At 39.2% G+C, this 18,034-nt stretch overlaps 1 protein-coding gene across 1 annotated transcript in view; it reads left to right on the plus strand.

Moving 5' to 3' along the window:
- Positions 1 to 3,813: 3,813 nt before the first annotated feature.
- DNAH11 (dynein axonemal heavy chain 11) overlaps positions 3,814 to 18,034 on the plus strand; it is a 160,717-nt gene continuing 146,496 nt past the window's right edge. The window contains exons 1-4 of the mRNA XM_063303749.1: positions 3,814 to 4,145; positions 11,171 to 11,311; positions 15,271 to 15,467; positions 17,138 to 17,327. Coding sequence (XP_063159819.1) covers positions 3,912 to 4,145; positions 11,171 to 11,311; positions 15,271 to 15,467; positions 17,138 to 17,327 — 762 coding nt within the window. The 5' untranslated portion in view covers positions 3,814 to 3,911. The remainder of the gene's footprint in view (positions 4,146 to 11,170; positions 11,312 to 15,270; positions 15,468 to 17,137; positions 17,328 to 18,034) is intronic.

Raw genomic sequence — 18,034 nt, forward strand, 5'->3', positions numbered from 1 at the left:
TCCAATCAACACAACATCTACTTACACTTGTATTTCATCATTTATGCATAACTTGCACTTGTTCACTCCATTAGGAATGTGCAGCTATTTGTGCAGATACATAGTGTGTCTTTTCTTGGGTTCACGTGGTAGCTGCACTGTCCCATAAAAAATCATGTTTGAATTGAGGTATACAAAAGTACATCTTTAACCTTTCATGTCTTCAACCAGCACACCTCTGACATCCCCACAAGTATTCCTTATACATTTATCCATAAATACATTAAACAAGCAGCAGACATCTTATTCTTTTTTTAAAATATTTTTATTATTAATTGTTCAAGATATTTCAATTTTAGAGATACAATCTTACTAAACGTTTAATTAATAGTAAGAGATTAACTTTTATGTACTTTTATACCTGTGCTGGAAAAGTCAGAAGCCACTGGCCTGATATGCTTTTTTGCTTATTCCTGTACCGTTTTAACCACACATCTTATTCTTAACTCCCTGCTTAATCTTGAGCCACTTGCTAAATACAGTATTCCATTTATTCTCATGCATGCTTTATTTCCCTCACATAAGACGCGTACTATATTCGGCAGCCAACCTTCAACGCCATGATAGTGCAAAGTAATCCATAATTCAAGCCTATGTCATATGTAAATATAAAATAATTTTTTCTCACATTCATACATTTATCAATGACCAGCTGAAGAGCAAAAATATGATCTGCATACCTCCTGTCCAGGGTAAAGCCATACTGCCTTTCCCACATTTTGCTTGTTACCACCGTTTGTATCCTTTCAACCAGAATTCTGCCAAACACCTTCCCAGGAACATTTAATAAATGCATACTGTACTATAGTTTTTGCATTCAACTTTCCTCTCTTTCTTTTTGTATTGGGGAACAACAGCAACATTTCTCTAGTTGTCAGACAAAATGTAGTATTAACAAGCTAAATTATACAGTTACATTACAAGCATACCATATACATATTTTAGCATTTCTCGTTACACTGTCTACTGCAGCTTCACAATTTTTCAACATTATCATAACATTTATGATTTCATCATTCTTTCCTTGGTTACTAATATTTACAGGTTGTCCTTGCTTACTAACCAGTCATTCCGTGGCTGAAGTTACGATGGTGCTGAAAAAGGAGACTTACGACTGGTCCTTGAAGTTCTAGCCATCACAGCATCCACACTTTCACATGATCACAATCTGAGTGCTTGGCAACCGGCTCACACTTAAAATGGTTGCAGCGTCCCAAGATGACATGATCGCCATTTGCGGCCTTCCCTGCCAGCTTCCTACAAACTAAATCAATGGGGAAGCCGGCAGAGAAGTTTACAAGTTGCTCTGGTTAGTCCCTTGCACCCTTCCCCACCCAGCAGTGGCCAGTCCCTCTGTGCTCACACTGCGCACTGCAACTTACCTGCCTGCCGGCCTGCTTGCAAGCCACCTGGGACTCGCTTAACAACCCACAATCCTCGCTTAACAACAGCAATGTGGGGTGCCAGGATTACCGTCACTAAGCAATAGTCACATGACTTCACACTTTACAACCACATCACTTAGCGATGGAATGCCAGTCCCAATTACTGTTGCTAACCAAGGACTACCTGTATAACATTTGTTTCACTTCTACAGCGGTGCTTCAAAGTTTGTGAGCCCTTTTGAATTTACAATATTTCTGCATAAATATGACTTAAAACAAGTCCTCAAACTAGATAAAGAGAATGCAATGTAATGTTTTTTTATTCATTTGTTTAATTGCCTTCTCTTTATCTAGTTTTAGGACTTGTGTGCAGAACACATTTTACATCATACTGTATTTATGCAGAAATACTGAAAATTCAAAAGGGTTCACAAACTTCGAAGCACCACAGCATTGTACAACAGATCGTTATCATTCCCATACAAATCTCTAAAATACTCATTTGAGCATTTCTTCACTTCAGTTTTATCTCAAAATCATTTTATTGCTTTTGTTTTTAATTCCATTCACCCTGTTGGAGCTCTTCATTCAGTCCTTTTCAACCACTTCCGAAACATTTTTTAAAATTTCTGTCAAAATCAGTCAGCATTTTCTCTGCTTCTTTAAATCTTAAATGTCCCTTTCTCTCTTTGATTACCTTCTTTGCAATACGTTTCTCCGTACTGTATACACGTTATGCAATATATTTCTCTCTTTGCTGTACTTTTACAATGCATTTTTGTTGCAAAAACCTAATATTCATTGGACACTTAGGGCCCTTCCATTTGGCCACTTATGCCACCACATTCATTTTTTGCATTGCTTGGGGCACCTAGGAATTATTCTCACCCCCCACTCCTGACACCTACCAGTGCATCAGCCAGGCAATAGGGGTGCACCAAAACCAGGAGGCAATTGATACTCTGTCCTCCCTTTTCTCTTCACCTTACCACATTAGGATTTCATGGCAAGAAAAGGAAAAGAAAAATAAGCTAGCTACTGCTGATAGTGCTTCTCTTTCCAACAGGATAGAATAGGGCCAAGGCACCAGAGCATCTTGGCTTCTGAAGAGAGGGCTATATCAGGTAGAACAGGACAGGCCTTCATGCCAGCGGGAAGCTGCTCTGCTCTGCAGCTCCAGTGGAAGCCCTGTGTAACTGCTCTTATAGTATAGTCTTGGAAGTGGAAGCCAAGCCACTTAATTTATATAATGAATTTGGCTTGAAGTCACATGGCACTTGGGTCAGCTGAGGACAGCCACAGATTTCATGGTATCCACCATGTGCGGAAGGGATTTACAACAATCAATTTCTTCTTTAAGAAATACATTGCTAATTCAGTCTCGACCTACTTGTGAAGTTCTTGGTAGGATCCACTCATTTCTAGATGTAGAGTAGCCTTTCATTTTCATGACCATGGCAATCCCACCTTGAAGGCCGGATGTTTGTATAAGTTGATAGGAATGTGTTGAAAGCCCTCCTCTCCCCACCCCTGCAATCCATTTTTAAATCATTGGTTAATTATTTTCCCACTTCATCCTCCAGAATTCAAGGTCTTTCTACTCTTAGAAAGTAAAGAACCGAGTGTAAACAAGATGCATTATCATTTATCATCTACTTCATGCAAAGAGGAAAGTGTGCAAACAAAACTCCATTGCTCTCTGGCTGCCCATCTTGTACCAAACTCTGGGCAGCTCACAACCAAAAGATAAAACAACATCTATGTACAATAAAAAAATAAATTTAAACCACAAGTATTAAAACCAAAACCAAACCAAACCAAAACAATGGGTACTCCCATGCTCATGCTCTCAGAGGTTGAGATGGTATTGACAGGAGGCAGCAGGTAACAGTGAACAACCCTGAGCGTGAAAGGGAGAGGCCTTTCGGCCGCACTGACCTGTGAGTAAAGCCCATTGAAGTCACAGGGGGCTGGCATCCGAGTCTACCAGCATAGGACTGCATTGTGCGGTTCGCCACTCTCTCCATCAAAAGCTGAATGCTTAGCCGCATCCTCCCCCGGCTTTGTTGCAGCTGGTGGTTCCTTCCTCAAAAGAGCGTGGCCCTAATTGGCTAAAGCTGTGATTTGTTTCCCTCGAGCCGCGGCTGCGGGTGGCCTGAGAGTGACTTTAGCAGGTCCCCAGGGCAACGGGACGCTACTGCCGCCGCGGGAATAAAGGGGAGCTGAGCGGAACCGGCGGCGGCGGCTGCTGCGCTTTTCTCGGGGAAGGAAGACTCGCGGGGGGCTGGCGCAGCAGAGGCAGGTGAGCTCCCCGGGCGCCGAATTCGGGGGGCCGGAGAGAACGAAGGGGCAGGACCGCGTCGTTGAGCCGCCAAAGCGTTGGGAGAGGACCCCGAGGGCAGCGTAAGAGACGAAGAAGTGCTCCGACGCCCAGCCTCGCTGGAAGGGTTTTCAATCGCCTCGCCGCCTTGTAAACTCGGGCTGGCGATGGAGGACGAGGAAGACGAGACGGTGCAGGAGAAAAGTTTCGCGGAGGACGAGCGAGTGCAGTTCGTGGGCCGCCGCCTGGCCCATTTGTTGAGGCTCAAAGAAGACAAATGGAGCAAGTTTCTGGAAGAGGAACAGAACCAAAAGCTCGTGGCGGACTTTTTGGAGAGTGACCGCCCGGCCTTCTTGGCCTTCTACCTTTCTGTGGCCGGAGGATTGGCTGTGGGGACGAAGGTAAAATGCGGGGAATGTGGTTTCATGCGCAGTTACTTAAACTGGTTTGCTCGTGTACTGTTTGGGGGCTCTTTGGGCAGTCAGTCACGTGGAGTCAAAAGCGCCGAGGGAGAGGGGGAGGACTAAAATAAACAAATAAATAAATGCAGACTCAACTTTGATTTTCGTGATGACCCGATATGTTCAGAGCAGATGACTTCAGAAACTTTTTGTATGTCTGGGAAACTTACCGGTCACAGCCTGTATTCGTGTTTTCTGCACCATCTCTCCTGCATTTTGTACAAAGATTTAAACTCTTTGTGGAAAAATCACAACTATGATAGCACAGACGCATACTGATTCTCTTTCTTTCCCTCTTACGATCCGTGCCAATGTACAAATCCACTTGCAGGGACTATCTACTGGATAGTAGGATATAACTTTCTGACAATTGTGATGGCAGTTACTTCTTCCCCATATCAGAAGCAAACATGACTGCTGGCCATTGTGGACTTCGTTCATTTGTGGTCTTTCTTTCACAGTATCAATAGATAATAAACATTAGATTCTTTTGTGGGACTTCACCTAAAAAGATTCTTTATTCCTTACTCCAGAATGTGTTTGATGTATTTAATATTAATCTCTTGAATGGATTACTGTATCTCAGGTCAATCAGATTTTAAAGTTGTAATTTCTAGATGGTAAAAAGAAATCTTGCCCTGATTATAATACCCTCAAGCTTCTAGTCCTGTCAGCTTTCTCAAACATTCCCACAAGATATGCAAAAGCTCACATCTAATTTTCTTTGGAAGGTCCTGTAGGATTGCTTGCTATGGCTTTAATATAACCAATATAATTCAGGGCAATATTTTAAATGATTTGTTTAGGTTTGAATTGACCCTTGATTATATTGCTTATATATAATAAAGTAAGATCAGAGTTGTATGGCAAGCACAAATTCAAAGAAATGTGGATCTTGATGACTCTGATATTTGTTCCATGAATGATAAACCCAAGCAATGTGCAGTAAAAAATACTGATCCATTTTGTGTTTTACATTTAAATTGTTTATTCCAAAACTCAGTCTCAAAAAGTTTTATACTGCTATCTCTTCCATATATTCTGTAAACATTCTTTACACCAGAAATTGTAGTTTATTAGAAAGTTGTTAGTTTCCAAAGGGTAAATTTATTTAAATAATTAAAATGAGAAATAACAAGCCAATTTGGCCTGCAAAGGGATAGACTGTAGTGCTAGTTTCTTATAGTTGTATTTGAGGACAGAAAGTTTATGATCTGACGTTAAGATTAAACTTCATATTGAAACAAAGTCAAGGAGAATCTCTGGCTACACAACAACTCTTTAACTTACTCTTGTTTACTTCAACTTCAGAGTTTAAAATTCCTTGATTATTTATTTATTTTATAAATCTAGCATATTAAATCTCTCTCTTCCATAGTACAGTATATATATGTTTCATTTCATTAATGTTTGACAAAATATTTTTGGCATTGTTGACACCACCAACAATTAGTTTTCTCCTAAAAAGATGGATTCAAAATAGTTCTGATCAATGTAAAACTTTGATTAATTGTATTTGAAAAAATGCCCTGTAATAATTACAGCTTTACTGTAACCCACCCAGAGTCCCTCTTCTGAGGGAGATGGGCGGTGAGGAAATTTGACAAATAAATAAATAAATATAAAATCAAGTCCATTGATGCTGGTGCACTTAAGTAGAAATTGGCACCATATTGTGGAAATGTAAAAAAAGAAAAAAGCTACTAAAGGTAGTCCTTACTTAACTACCACAGTTGGGACTGGCAAATCCAGATACAGTTGTTGAGCAAGACGTCATGTGATCATGACTTGCAACTTATTGTTGGCTGCTTCATTGACTTTGCTTGTTAGAAGCCAGCTGTGAAGTGCACAAATGGCAATCAAATGACTGTGGGACATTGCGACGGTTATAAATGCCCACTGGTTGTGAAGCGCCTGAATTTTGATCACATGACCATGGGGCCACTGCAGCAGTAGTAAGTGTGAGGACCTGTGGTATAGTTATTTTTTCAGTACCACTGTAACTTTGAAGGGTTGCTAAACAGAGCAGTCATTAAACAAGGACTATCTGCAAGCAATATCCATATATTCCCCCCCTGCCCCTGAATGAGTTGGATTGAAATTTTTGAACCCATTTCTTTCATTTGGGGAAGATGGCAGGGTTTTAAGGGGTAAAATAAATAATAACCTCCAAATTAGGCTCATGTTTCCTTGGGTGGGCAGCGAGGAGGTTTAATCTCTGCAAAATTTAAGTCCTTTAACATCCATATCCTTAAAAAACAATTTCAAAAACTTTAGCCCCATCACCCTTTGGTGACATCACAATATCACCAATTACAGTCCTCAGGTAGAATACAACCAACATTTCCATTATTGTTGGCTGCTTCCAGGAAGCAGGCTGACCACCCACACTGTGTATCATTTTTCTTAAGAGGCAAAAATGGCTATGAATAAGATCTTTAAACAACCAGCAGCCCTATATACACTATTATATAGCAGGATGTATAAGCACTGTTACATTTTTGAGCTTTCTGTGCATAATACGTATGGCATACTGTATGATAAAGGACCCTCATGTGGCGCAGAGTGGTAGGCGGCAGTAGTGCAACCGAAACTCTCCCTGCGACCCGAGTTCGATCCCAGCAGAAGCTGGATTCTCGGGTAGCCGGCAAAGGTCGGCTCAGCCTTCCATCCTTCTGAGGTCGGTAAAATGAGTACCCAGCTTGCTGGGGAAGGTGACGACTGGGGAAACCACCCCACTATAGTCTGCCAAGAAAACGTTGCAAAAGCAGCGTCCCCCAAAAGGGTCAGACATGACTCGGTGCTTGCACAGGGGACCTTTCACCTTCACACATGATATAGGGCCTAGATATCTGAGAGACCACTTATTTCCAATCGCTTCTGCCCGTCCAGTGCCTTCCAGCAGAGTGGATGTCCCTTCCATCTTGTGGGACCAAGGAAGCATGCCTTCTCTGCTGAGGCACGTGCATTGCATAATACATTATTCCGTTAGTGTACTAATATCTATTAATTTTTACTCTATTAATCACTACTATTATTTTAATACATTCTATCATGGTTATTCTATATCCAATATCCTGAAAGCTTGAGAAGCTGTAAGAAGTTGCAGAACATCTATAAAACCTATAATATGCTTGATAGCATTTCTGTCCACAAAGTTAACAGAATTATGTATAAATTTAGCTCTTGCCAGATGATATTCATGGGACTTGAAGATGTTTAACTGGCCTGTGTATAGTATGATGATGAAATAAAACTATGTTTATTATTATAATTGTTGTTATTACTATTTAAATGGTTTACAGTTTTACACTGGAGAATGCATAGCAATATTGTAAGATTATGAATTGTCATGGATTGGTCAGTAGCAATTCTTAAATAAAAACTGATGGCTAATTGTAGCAACTACACCTTTTGTTGGGGAGACTGCAGATAACTGGTAAAATCCTGGATTAACCATTAAGCAAAATAAGCAGCTGTTCAGGGCACCAAGAGAAGGGAGGCACCACACAGTTTTCCCCCCAAATTATCACGTCCTTAACTCTTTCACTACTCATACTCAAGAGCATCTCCCAGAGATAAGGATGGTGCCCTCGCTCCTGGGATTTCAGAAAACGTTGAAAACCCAGCTCTGGCCTCAGGACTGATTTTTGTCATTGTTTAATGACCCCTGTTTTATTCTGTGAGTTTTCTTAGCAGAGTATTTTAGTCTGGGCTGCCTGTTGATTTAAAGTCTCTTGCTGGTTTTATATTTTTTTAGTTTTGTATGCTACCCAGACTACATGGGACGCGGTGGCGCTGCGGGTTAAACCGCTGAGCTGTCGATCGGAAGGTCGGCGGTTCGAAACCGCGCGGCGGGGTGAGCTCCCGTTGCTCGTCCCAGCTCCTGCACACCAAGCAGTTCGAAAACATGCAAATGTGAGTAGATTAATTGGTACCGCTTCGGCGGGAAGGTAACGGCGTTCCGTGAGTCATGCTGGCCACATGACCCGGAAGTGTCTATGACAACGCCGGCTCTAAGGCTTAGAAACGGAGATGAGCACCGCCCCCTAGAGTCGGACACGACTGGACTTTACGTCAAGGGAAACCTTTACCTTTACCTTATGCTACCCAGACATCTGTATATATACAGACATCTGTATACGCAGACATGCTACCCGGACATCTATACAGTCAGTAAAACAAGACCTGGAGCTGACTGTAGTTCAGATCATGAACTTCTTAGTGCACAATTTAGTATCAGACTAAAGAGATTAGGGAAGACCCACAGATCAGCTAGATATGGGCTCACTAATATTCCTAAGGAATATGCAGTGGAGGTGAAGAATAGATTTAAGGGACTGGACTTAGTAGATAGGGTCCCGGAAGAACACTGGACAGAAGTTCGCAACATTGTTCAGGAGGCGGCAACAAAATACATCCCAAAGAAAGAGAAAACCAAGAAGGCAAAATGGCTGTCTGCTGAGACACTAGAAGCAGCCCAAGAAAGAAGGAAAGCAAAAGGCAACAGTGATAGGGGGAGATATGCCCAATTAAATGCAAAATTCCAGAGGTTAGCCAGAAGAGATAAGGAATTATTTTTAAACAAGCAATGCGTGGAAGTGGAAGAAGACAATAGAATAGGAAGGACAAGAGACCTCTTCCAGAAAATTAGAAACATTGGAGGTAAATTCCAGGACAAAATGGGTATGATCAAAAACAAAGATGGCAAGGACCTAACAGAAGAAGAAGAGATCAAGAAAAGGTGGCAAGAATATACAGAAGACCTGTATAGGAAGGATAACAATATCGGGGATAGCTTTGACGGTGTGGTCAGTGAGCTAGAGCCAGACATCCTGAAGAGTGAGGTTGAACGGGCCTTAAGAAGCATTGCTAATAACAAGGCAACAGGAGACGACAGCATCCCAGCTGAACTGTTCAAAATCTTGCGAGATGATGCTGTCAAGGTAATGCATGCTATATGCCAGCAAATTTGGAAAACACAAGAATGGCCATCAGATTGGAAAAAGTCAACTTATATCCCCATACCAAAAAAGGGGAACACTAAAGAATGTTCAAACTATCGAACAGTGGCACTCATTTCACATGCCAGTAAGGTAATGCTCAAGATCCTGCAAGGTAGACTTCAGCAAGTCATGGAGCGAGAATTGCCAGATGTACAAGCTGGGTTTAGAAAAGGCAGAGGAACTAGGGACCAAATTGCCAATATCCCCTGGATAATGGAAAAAGCCAGGGAGTTTCAGAAAAACATCTATTTCTGTTTTATTGACTATTCTAAAGCCTTTGACTGTGTGGACCATAACAAATTATGGCAAGTTCTTAGCGGTATGGGGATACCAAGTCATCTTGTCTGCCTCCTGAAGAATCTGTATAACGACCAAGTAGTAACAGTAAGAACAGACCACGGAACAACGGACTGGTTTAAGATTGGGAAAGGAGTACGGCAGGGCTGTATACTCTCACCCTACCTATTAAATGTACGCAGAACACATCATGGGACATGCTGGGCTTGAGGAATCCAAGGCTGGGGTTAAAATCACTGGAAGAAACATTAACAATCTCAGATATGCAGATGATACCACTTTGATGGCTGAAAGCGAAGAGGAACTGAGGAGCCTTATGATGAAGGTGAAAGAAGAAAGTGCAAAAGCTGGCTTGCAGCTAAACCTGAAAAAAACCAAGATTATGGCAACCAGCTTGATTGATAACTGGCAAATAGAGGGAGAAAATGTAGAAGCAGTGAAAGACTTTGTATTTCTAGGTGCAAAGATTACTACAGATGCTGACTGCAGTCAGGAAATCAGAGGACGCTTAATCCTTGGGAGAAGAGCAATGACAAATCTTGATAAAGTAGTTAAGAGCAGAGACATCACACTGACAACAAAGGTCCGCATCGTTAAAGCAATGGTGTTCCCTGTAGTAACATATGGCTGCAAGAGCTGGACCATAAGGAAGGCTGAGTGAAGGAAGATCGATGCTTTTGAACTGTGGTGTTGGAGGAAAATTCTGAGAGTGCCTTGGACTGCAAGAAGATCAAACCAGTCCATCCTCCAGGAAATAAAGCCAGACTGCTCACTTGAGGGAATGATATTCAAGGCAAAACTGAAATACTTTGGCCACATAATGAGAAGACAGGACACCCTGGAGAAGATGCTGATGCTAGGGAGAGTGGAAGGCAAAAGGAAGAGGGGCCGACCAAGGGCAAGGTGGATGGATGATATTCTAGAGGTGACGGACTCGTCCCTGGGAGAGCTGGGGGTGTTGACGACCAACAGGAAGCTCTGGCGTGGGCTGGTCCATGAAGTCACGAAGAGTCGGAAGCGACTAAACGAATAAACAACATGCTACCCAGACTCCACTGGAGTTGAGCAGGCAATAAAGAAATAAATAAAGAATCTCTGTGCCACTTCAACTTCCTTCTAAGTATCTCTTTGGTTAGAAAAGGGAGTGCTTTGTAAACTATTGTATTAAGGGATTCTTGGCAACTATCTTGGGATGCTTGGGTTTCCACATTTCTGTAAAACAAGGATAGACAACACACAGACCACTTTTGTAAGTCCTAGAACATCCCCAGAAAAGTCCCAAAATGGATGGGGCCAAAATCTTTGGACTTTTTTTGAGGGGTTTAAGGGGTGTAAGGCATCCATTTTGCCCCTTAAAACCTAGCATCCCCCCTCCTCAAAGATTCCAACTTGATCTCACTGAATGAGATCTGCAGCACCTGGACATAATAGGAATACAACAACAAATCAGCCATTGTCTGCAAAAAGTTTCCTATCTCCATAGTAACTTATGGAAATAAAAAATTCTGCAGTGTCTCATGTAGCATGTCTCCTTTTCTTTCTAGAGTTAATCCTAAATAGTTGCAGGGGTATGGGCCAGAACTGTAATGTAAAATAACAGCTTCACAGTGGGATAAATTATGTGTTTACTTTTTTTTATTATTATGTCTCTTTCTGATTTAGATACCCAGTGTTATAAAACATAAATTAGTTTGGGTTTTGAAGACTGCAAACCGCATTGGAACAGAAAACTACAAGGAAGACCTCAGATTGTCAGAATTGTCTGGAATCCCCTTGGAGCATGTAATGGTGTTCTTAGAGGAGGTACTTTTTGTTTGCTGGGTTGTTTCACTTACATATAACATTTACAGATCATGTTTTCTGTGGAAGCTCAAGGTAGTACACGTGAAGATCTCCTCTCGTTTTATTCTGTGAATTAGATTGTTGGGAGCTGGTGATTGGCCCAACATTACATAGTGAGTTTCAGTGTTTAGGTAGGACTGGAGTCTAGATTTCCCCACTTTAACACTATTTCAAAGGGCTTCTGTTTTTTTTAACTCTTGGATCTTAAATTCTATATATTCAATTTATTTATTTATTGCTCACATTTATATGGCTGCCCATCTCACACAAGGTGACTCTGGGAGGAGTAAAACAATAAATACTAGATAAATAACTTTTAATAAAAGTTGGTTGTAAGGAACTTAAAAAAGAACATAATCTTTTGTAATATGTTATCCTAATATCTGTTTTAGTAGAAAGGGATTGGTTGCCAACAACTTGTTCTTTTTGGAGAGTACCAGACCTCTATCTTCTGAATTCAATTCAGTTCTCATTTTTTAAAAATAAAGAGTGTGGAAACTCTTGTTTAACAATATTATAAAGATAGAATTTATACTGAAGGGAATTATGGTGGAAATGTTTAAGATATTTTGAATTCGGTATAAAGCTTAGAAACAGCAAGAATACGCTTGTACCTTTTTTTCTGGCAGTGTTACAGAGAATGTTTGAACACCTCAAATGCAGTCTGTTCCTACTGATGAAATAAGTTGCTAATAAGGATTCCTGCTTTAAAACTTATTTGGGGGTATTACTTCCTCACTAGAGAATGATCAATTTTCCTATACTGATACTGTGAAGAGCATTTGTCCTTTTGTCAAATGGAAGAGCTTTCCATTTGAAATGTAAAATTGGTTTGAAAAGAGTGCCTACTAGGGAGCAGGTCTACTAATGGGCAAATTTATTTTTATGCTAGTTTAATTTTTGAAGCCCATTATCAGCCTGCTAGGATGTCAGTAGCTTTTATTGAAGCCCTTGCTTGGTTACTCCTTCATCAGAAATAAAACAGACGATGTCCAAAGTCTTTTTTCCTTTAGCAAAGAATTCACATGGCATTTATTCTTTAATCTGTTTAGTGCTAGGCAAAACATCTTTTTTAAACCAGGCTTTAAACTAATTCCCAAATACGTTTAAAACACTAGCTGTGTTTTTCATAGTTCTAAATTTTAAGATCCTTGAGAGTTTTTATGTCATATAAAGTGCAGTATATGAATGCTGAAAAAAGTAAGATGTTGAATAAATCCATACTTAGCCACGGAAGGTTAGACAGCTTAGGACTAGTTATGGTCTTTCAGCCCAACCTACCTTACAGGGTTGGTGGAAGAAAAATGGGAGAATGCTAGATACATGGCTTTGAACTTCTGAAGGAATAAATAAATGCTTTTGTCCTGCAGGCTCACAGGGTCAATAGGAAATAAAAGCAGCAAATGAAAGAAAAATAGGATGATAGTAGCATGTTGTGAATAGACAATATGCTTTGAGAGCAAATTGGAAAATGCTAAACAGCTATAATAGCGGAGTCCCTGGTGCTCTCTGAGCTTGGTTGTTTGCTTGCAGACGTTTCATTACCTGACTAGGTAACATCATCAGTACTAGTGAGTGTGGGGCTTGCTCCCTGTTTATATACAGCAGCTTGCCCTGCCAGTGTTCCTGGAAGCTTTGCATTCAGACAAATCAGCCATCAATAAATGCATAGAGATAAACCACACTTACGCAGCATTCAAAAGAGACAATAAAAAAGCTAAGAAGGAAACAAAAAGACCAAAACACATCCTCTCCAGCAGCCTATACCCAGATAAGCAGGGATTAACACCAGACAAACAGTCAAGCAGAAATAATACCCTAATCAAAGAATTACCAAGGAGAAAACCCGCCAACACTGGGAGAGCAAGCAAACCCCACACCACTAGCACTAATGATAATACCTAGTTGGGTAATGCAACATTACTATTGAGAAAAAAAAGCACACTGGTGAGAGCTAGGAAATGCCCTCCTCCCGCCAAAAGAACATGCTCTGCATGCTTTCCCTATCTTGTTATTTCATAAGAATTACATTTTTCAAAATATGCTTGAGTTGGCAGTCTGTTGTATACCATACTATCTTTCTATTTTTTTTCCTAATTGAAATAATATATAAAAAATAAAACCACATGGGACATGGAACTAATAATCTGACGAGTAATGTCTGCAGTCTCATTGGCACCTGTGCATAGCAGGATGGGCACCCATCTTATAATGCATGATAATAATTCTCCATTGGTCGTACCTTATTTCTAAGTTGCATATTTATCTAGAGTACAATTTGTTCTGTAGAAGCTGACATAAGTTTGCATTTATCACTATGGAAGATGTATTGCAACAAATAAACTTTTGAAATGTTATAGTTACAAATCATAGTCTTACTGAAACTGTTTATTTGACTGATACATGGCACAGAGATCAAGCATTTCACAGCATCAAAGTGCTTTGAAATATTTAATGTTTCTGATTAATTAGCATTGAAGATCAATCTTGTGTTGGAGACCAAATATTTTTTTTTAAAACTTTGAAAGTCTTGTAGAATGTATAAGAGAGATCTGCTAACCATTTCATAGTCAGCAAAATATAAAAGGTTTACTAGCTAAAAATAAAATTCAGTTTGCACCAGTGTTGGGCTTAATATTTACAGTTCTTAGAACATATTCAGTACTCGAGTAATTTGTCTCATCTTTGGGGGTGGGGGTGTAACAGAAACGATCAAACCACCAAAACCAATAATAAGGAAGTTGTTGAATTAACTGGAAAGGTGTTCATTCAGAATATTGTTTCTTAAACCCATTCAAATTTCATTTTAAAATTTAGATTTCAATATATAGTGAATAATGTTTAATGGCTATTTACTGTATATAACCAATTTGAATCTTGGGCTTCCATGAATGGAAGGGACTTCAATCCAGTGTCATGACATTTACATAGCAAAGGAAACACAATTTATCCCTGTAGTTTGAATCTTGAATGTACAGTCTGAAACTCAATTCAAGGGATTCTTCCATGAATGGAACAAGGACCAGAAAATGTTTTTCTATTTTCTCATGGAAATCCCCTTTGCTACCTCTCATGTTACTCTGGAGATAATCCCCAGAGCATGCATTTACAGAATGAAATGAATTTGCTAATTCATTTCAATGTTAGTAAGAGTTAATTTATGTAAAGTATGGCCCAGGTATTAAAGTTAATCTTTTTCTGATCTAAACCAGTCTTTAAATCATTTTTGAAATCAGATGGAAAATTCATAAGGGGTTATCCTTCTTCAAAATTTTCCCAATCAGCGTTGAAGATTCTTCAAATGTTTCTTAGGGTAACAGTAGAGGTGATGGAAATGCCATGTCCTTCATACATTGAGGCTCATATTTTGTCTGAATCTGTACTTATTAATGAAACCAAATGGAAGCTGAACATAATGTATCTCTGTTCATATGTATTTACAAGTTCTAAAGAACATGGTATAACATGTATGGGGTATATATGGGGTAGTCTGTTTTGTGTTGGCCATAGGAACTCTGATTGTTCTTAGATGGTAGTCCAACGTAGTAGGTAGCCATATAGAATTTGCAAACCTGTATTTGTGTTTCTACCTTGAAGTGCTTTGAAGCCACAAGATTATTATTGTGTGTCTGTACACATTAATAAAAACAGAATACAAATAAACAAATGTAACCCTTTTTGGTGTAGAATTACAAAATACATAATGCAATAAGATATCATGTTTTACTAAATAGCCTTCCTGTGAGTTGTCAGTGCATAGTGTTTCACTGTAGAAGTTAATGCCATTGTTTGGGGGGCATTTATCAAAGAAAATCTAGTTTATGTGGAATAAAACAACAAAAATTAGATAGGACTTCAAAAAGAATGTAAAGTTTGAAGATTTCTTTGTATCACTGACTTCTTGTCCCTTCTGCTACCAGGTTGTAGTTCCTGTTCTTTCCAGTAAGAAAAATAACGGATCTTGGCCACATGTTATTTCCCAGGATATGGAGCGGCATATAGAGATAATGAAAAATAAGACCTATGTTATGAGTGGAATTGTGTCTGGGAGAATTCTTCTTCCTCTTCCAACAATTGCAACAGAGACTGAGTTGCAAGATATGTGCACTGAAAATAAGTAAGGAGTATACATGTATATACATATATATATGGGACAAAAGGATATCAGGCTTCACATTCTGTCAAAATATATATTTTGAGTCAAGTTGCCAGTCAGTGTTATTAGTGTAGTATCAGACAAAAAGATATTTACATATTCCTTGGGGAAGAAGAGATTCTGTCAACCACTACTTCCATGACCTTCCCAATACATAGCAGCCAGGATGGGAAGCAGAATTTCTTATTTTTCCATTAATTCACTGCAAGGATAGAGTTGTTTTGGATAAATTCTGTGGGTATAGAGAGACAAGGTGAATTTGGATTCTGGAGATTTACATCCTTGCCCCATGTGCTTCAGGATGCCTTGTCTTATTCTTCAAGGACAGCTTTCTTGGATTTATCAGGCAGCATCTAGCAGCCTAGGGGGTATTGAGTACATAGACCTCCCTCTCTACTAGTTGGGTGGTACTTTTGCGGGCTTTAATCAGCTTCCTAAATGAAATAATTGGAATATTGATTGACTTTTTAAAGTGTGTGACTTTTAAGCTTAAACCTGTTCCTGTATTTTATTTGTTTAGGCTTTATATTATAATTTTAACTGGGTATAACACTTGTGTTGTTCACTACCTAGAGTCCTAGTTGATTGGAGCAGCTCATAAATCTGGCAAATAAACAAGTCTATACTAATCCTCAAATGAATGCAATTTATTAATAATGCTTCGTTTTAAAGGTTGGATTATTAAAATATTAGAAAACTTTGTGGACTACAAGACCCTTGGTGGCTACTGATCATGACAGCTGTATATTTCAATAGCAGAGATGATTTGCTTCTCCGTGTCAGTTTCTGGAATACATGAGTAGGAATGTGCTGTTGTACTTGTGCCTTGCTTGGCCACTCTGGCAGAATTCTTGGCTGGAACATCCTTTGATCAGACCTGGCACGTCTCTCCTTACATTTCTATAGCAGGGTTTCTCAACCAGGGTTCTGTGGAACCCTAGGGTTCTGCAAGAGGTCACTAGGGGTTCCCTGGGAGATCACAGTTTATTTAAAAAATTATTTCATATTTGGGCAGCTTCACATTCAACAGTTAAGTTTCATTCTTTATTTTTAGTTTAAGAACACTGTTAATGCATATATGCAGGCCTACACATGAAACAAATATAATAATTTTGTAAATTCTGGCCTAGATTTGAGCCTGAATGTGCAGGGGTTCCCCGAGGCCTGAAAAATATTTCAAGGGTTCCTCCAGGGTCAAAAGGATGAGAAAGGCTGTTCTGAAGAAATAAAGAAAATAGGACTGTGATAAGGCTAAGCAAAAAGGAGGCATTTGTTACATGAAAAAATGATTTGATTGTAGAGTTTTTACTGTATATCCACATCACAAATCCAACTGAAAAAAGAGCTACTTTAAGCTTGATTTTCAAAATGCCCTTGTAATGCTAATATCATCTTAGAACATATGCCTTATTTATCACTGCAAAGAAAAATTCTCTCTATTCAGTGTACTTTTGAAAAAGGAACGTTGAGAATTCATTAGTTAAACACAAAACATCAGACATGTAATGTTAAGCAGTACCATCTATTATCGAATAGTAAAAGCACAGCTAGAATATAGTGCAGTTAGTTTCACTGTCACTTTCAACATCTCTAAGAATGGGAACCCATCCTTTGTTCTCCCTGCTTTTCAGGCCGAATTCACAGGTAAGGTCACTACTGCATGAAGTAGAGTCGATGGTTATCAAGTGGTCACACCAGATACGAGACATTTTGAAAAGGAATACGGCTCAAACTCTTTTTGACAATGTTCATCCAGATCCTCAGAGTGAACTTAAGTTTTGGAAAGAAAGAAAAGACGATATCTTGTGTATATATGATCAGGTAGGTAGCTTCGAATTTAATAATAGTTTGTGTGTGTTTTTCAATAATATGTACCGGAGGAGAAAATGAAGATGTTAATTTATGTCCAACAGATGAAGCTTGTGGTGCATTTTAGTCTATAATGGCTGAAAGCATTCTACAGAATAACATTCTCTCTTTTATTGCAGCTTGCTTAGATGTGTACATAGCTTCACAATTTATTTATTTATAATACATATACATATATAGAATACATATACATATACATACTGTATGTATAAATTTATAAACTGCTTCAGTCAGGGTGATTCTAAGCAATGTGCAAAAGCAAGAGCCACAGCTAATAAATAGTAACCATAATAAAATACAGTCATGCACAACAAAAAACACTACACTACAAATAATTACAATTTTTTTAAAAATTACATTCCTGGCACCGGGAGTTCTACAGCACAACATTCCAATGGTCTTCCAGAGCAGCATAGTTTTAATGAGCTTCTGGAAGGCCATCAGAGTAAGATCTACTTATTTATTAAATAGTTTAGGAGAAGAATGAGATTTCCTAATAATTTCAAAAGTGGTTCTACTAACACCAACATTCACAAATATCCTGCTTGTTCTGTACATAGAAAGGCATTCACTGAGGGACAATGTAACTTGCCCATTTCCTAAACATGCTAGATTAATGGATAGCCACTACTGTTTTTTACAGTAGTGATGAGTGCTCT

Source organism: Candoia aspera, chromosome 4, assembly GCF_035149785.1.
Source record: "Candoia aspera isolate rCanAsp1 chromosome 4, rCanAsp1.hap2, whole genome shotgun sequence".
Classification (NCBI taxonomy): Eukaryota; Metazoa; Chordata; class Lepidosauria; order Squamata; family Boidae; genus Candoia; species Candoia aspera.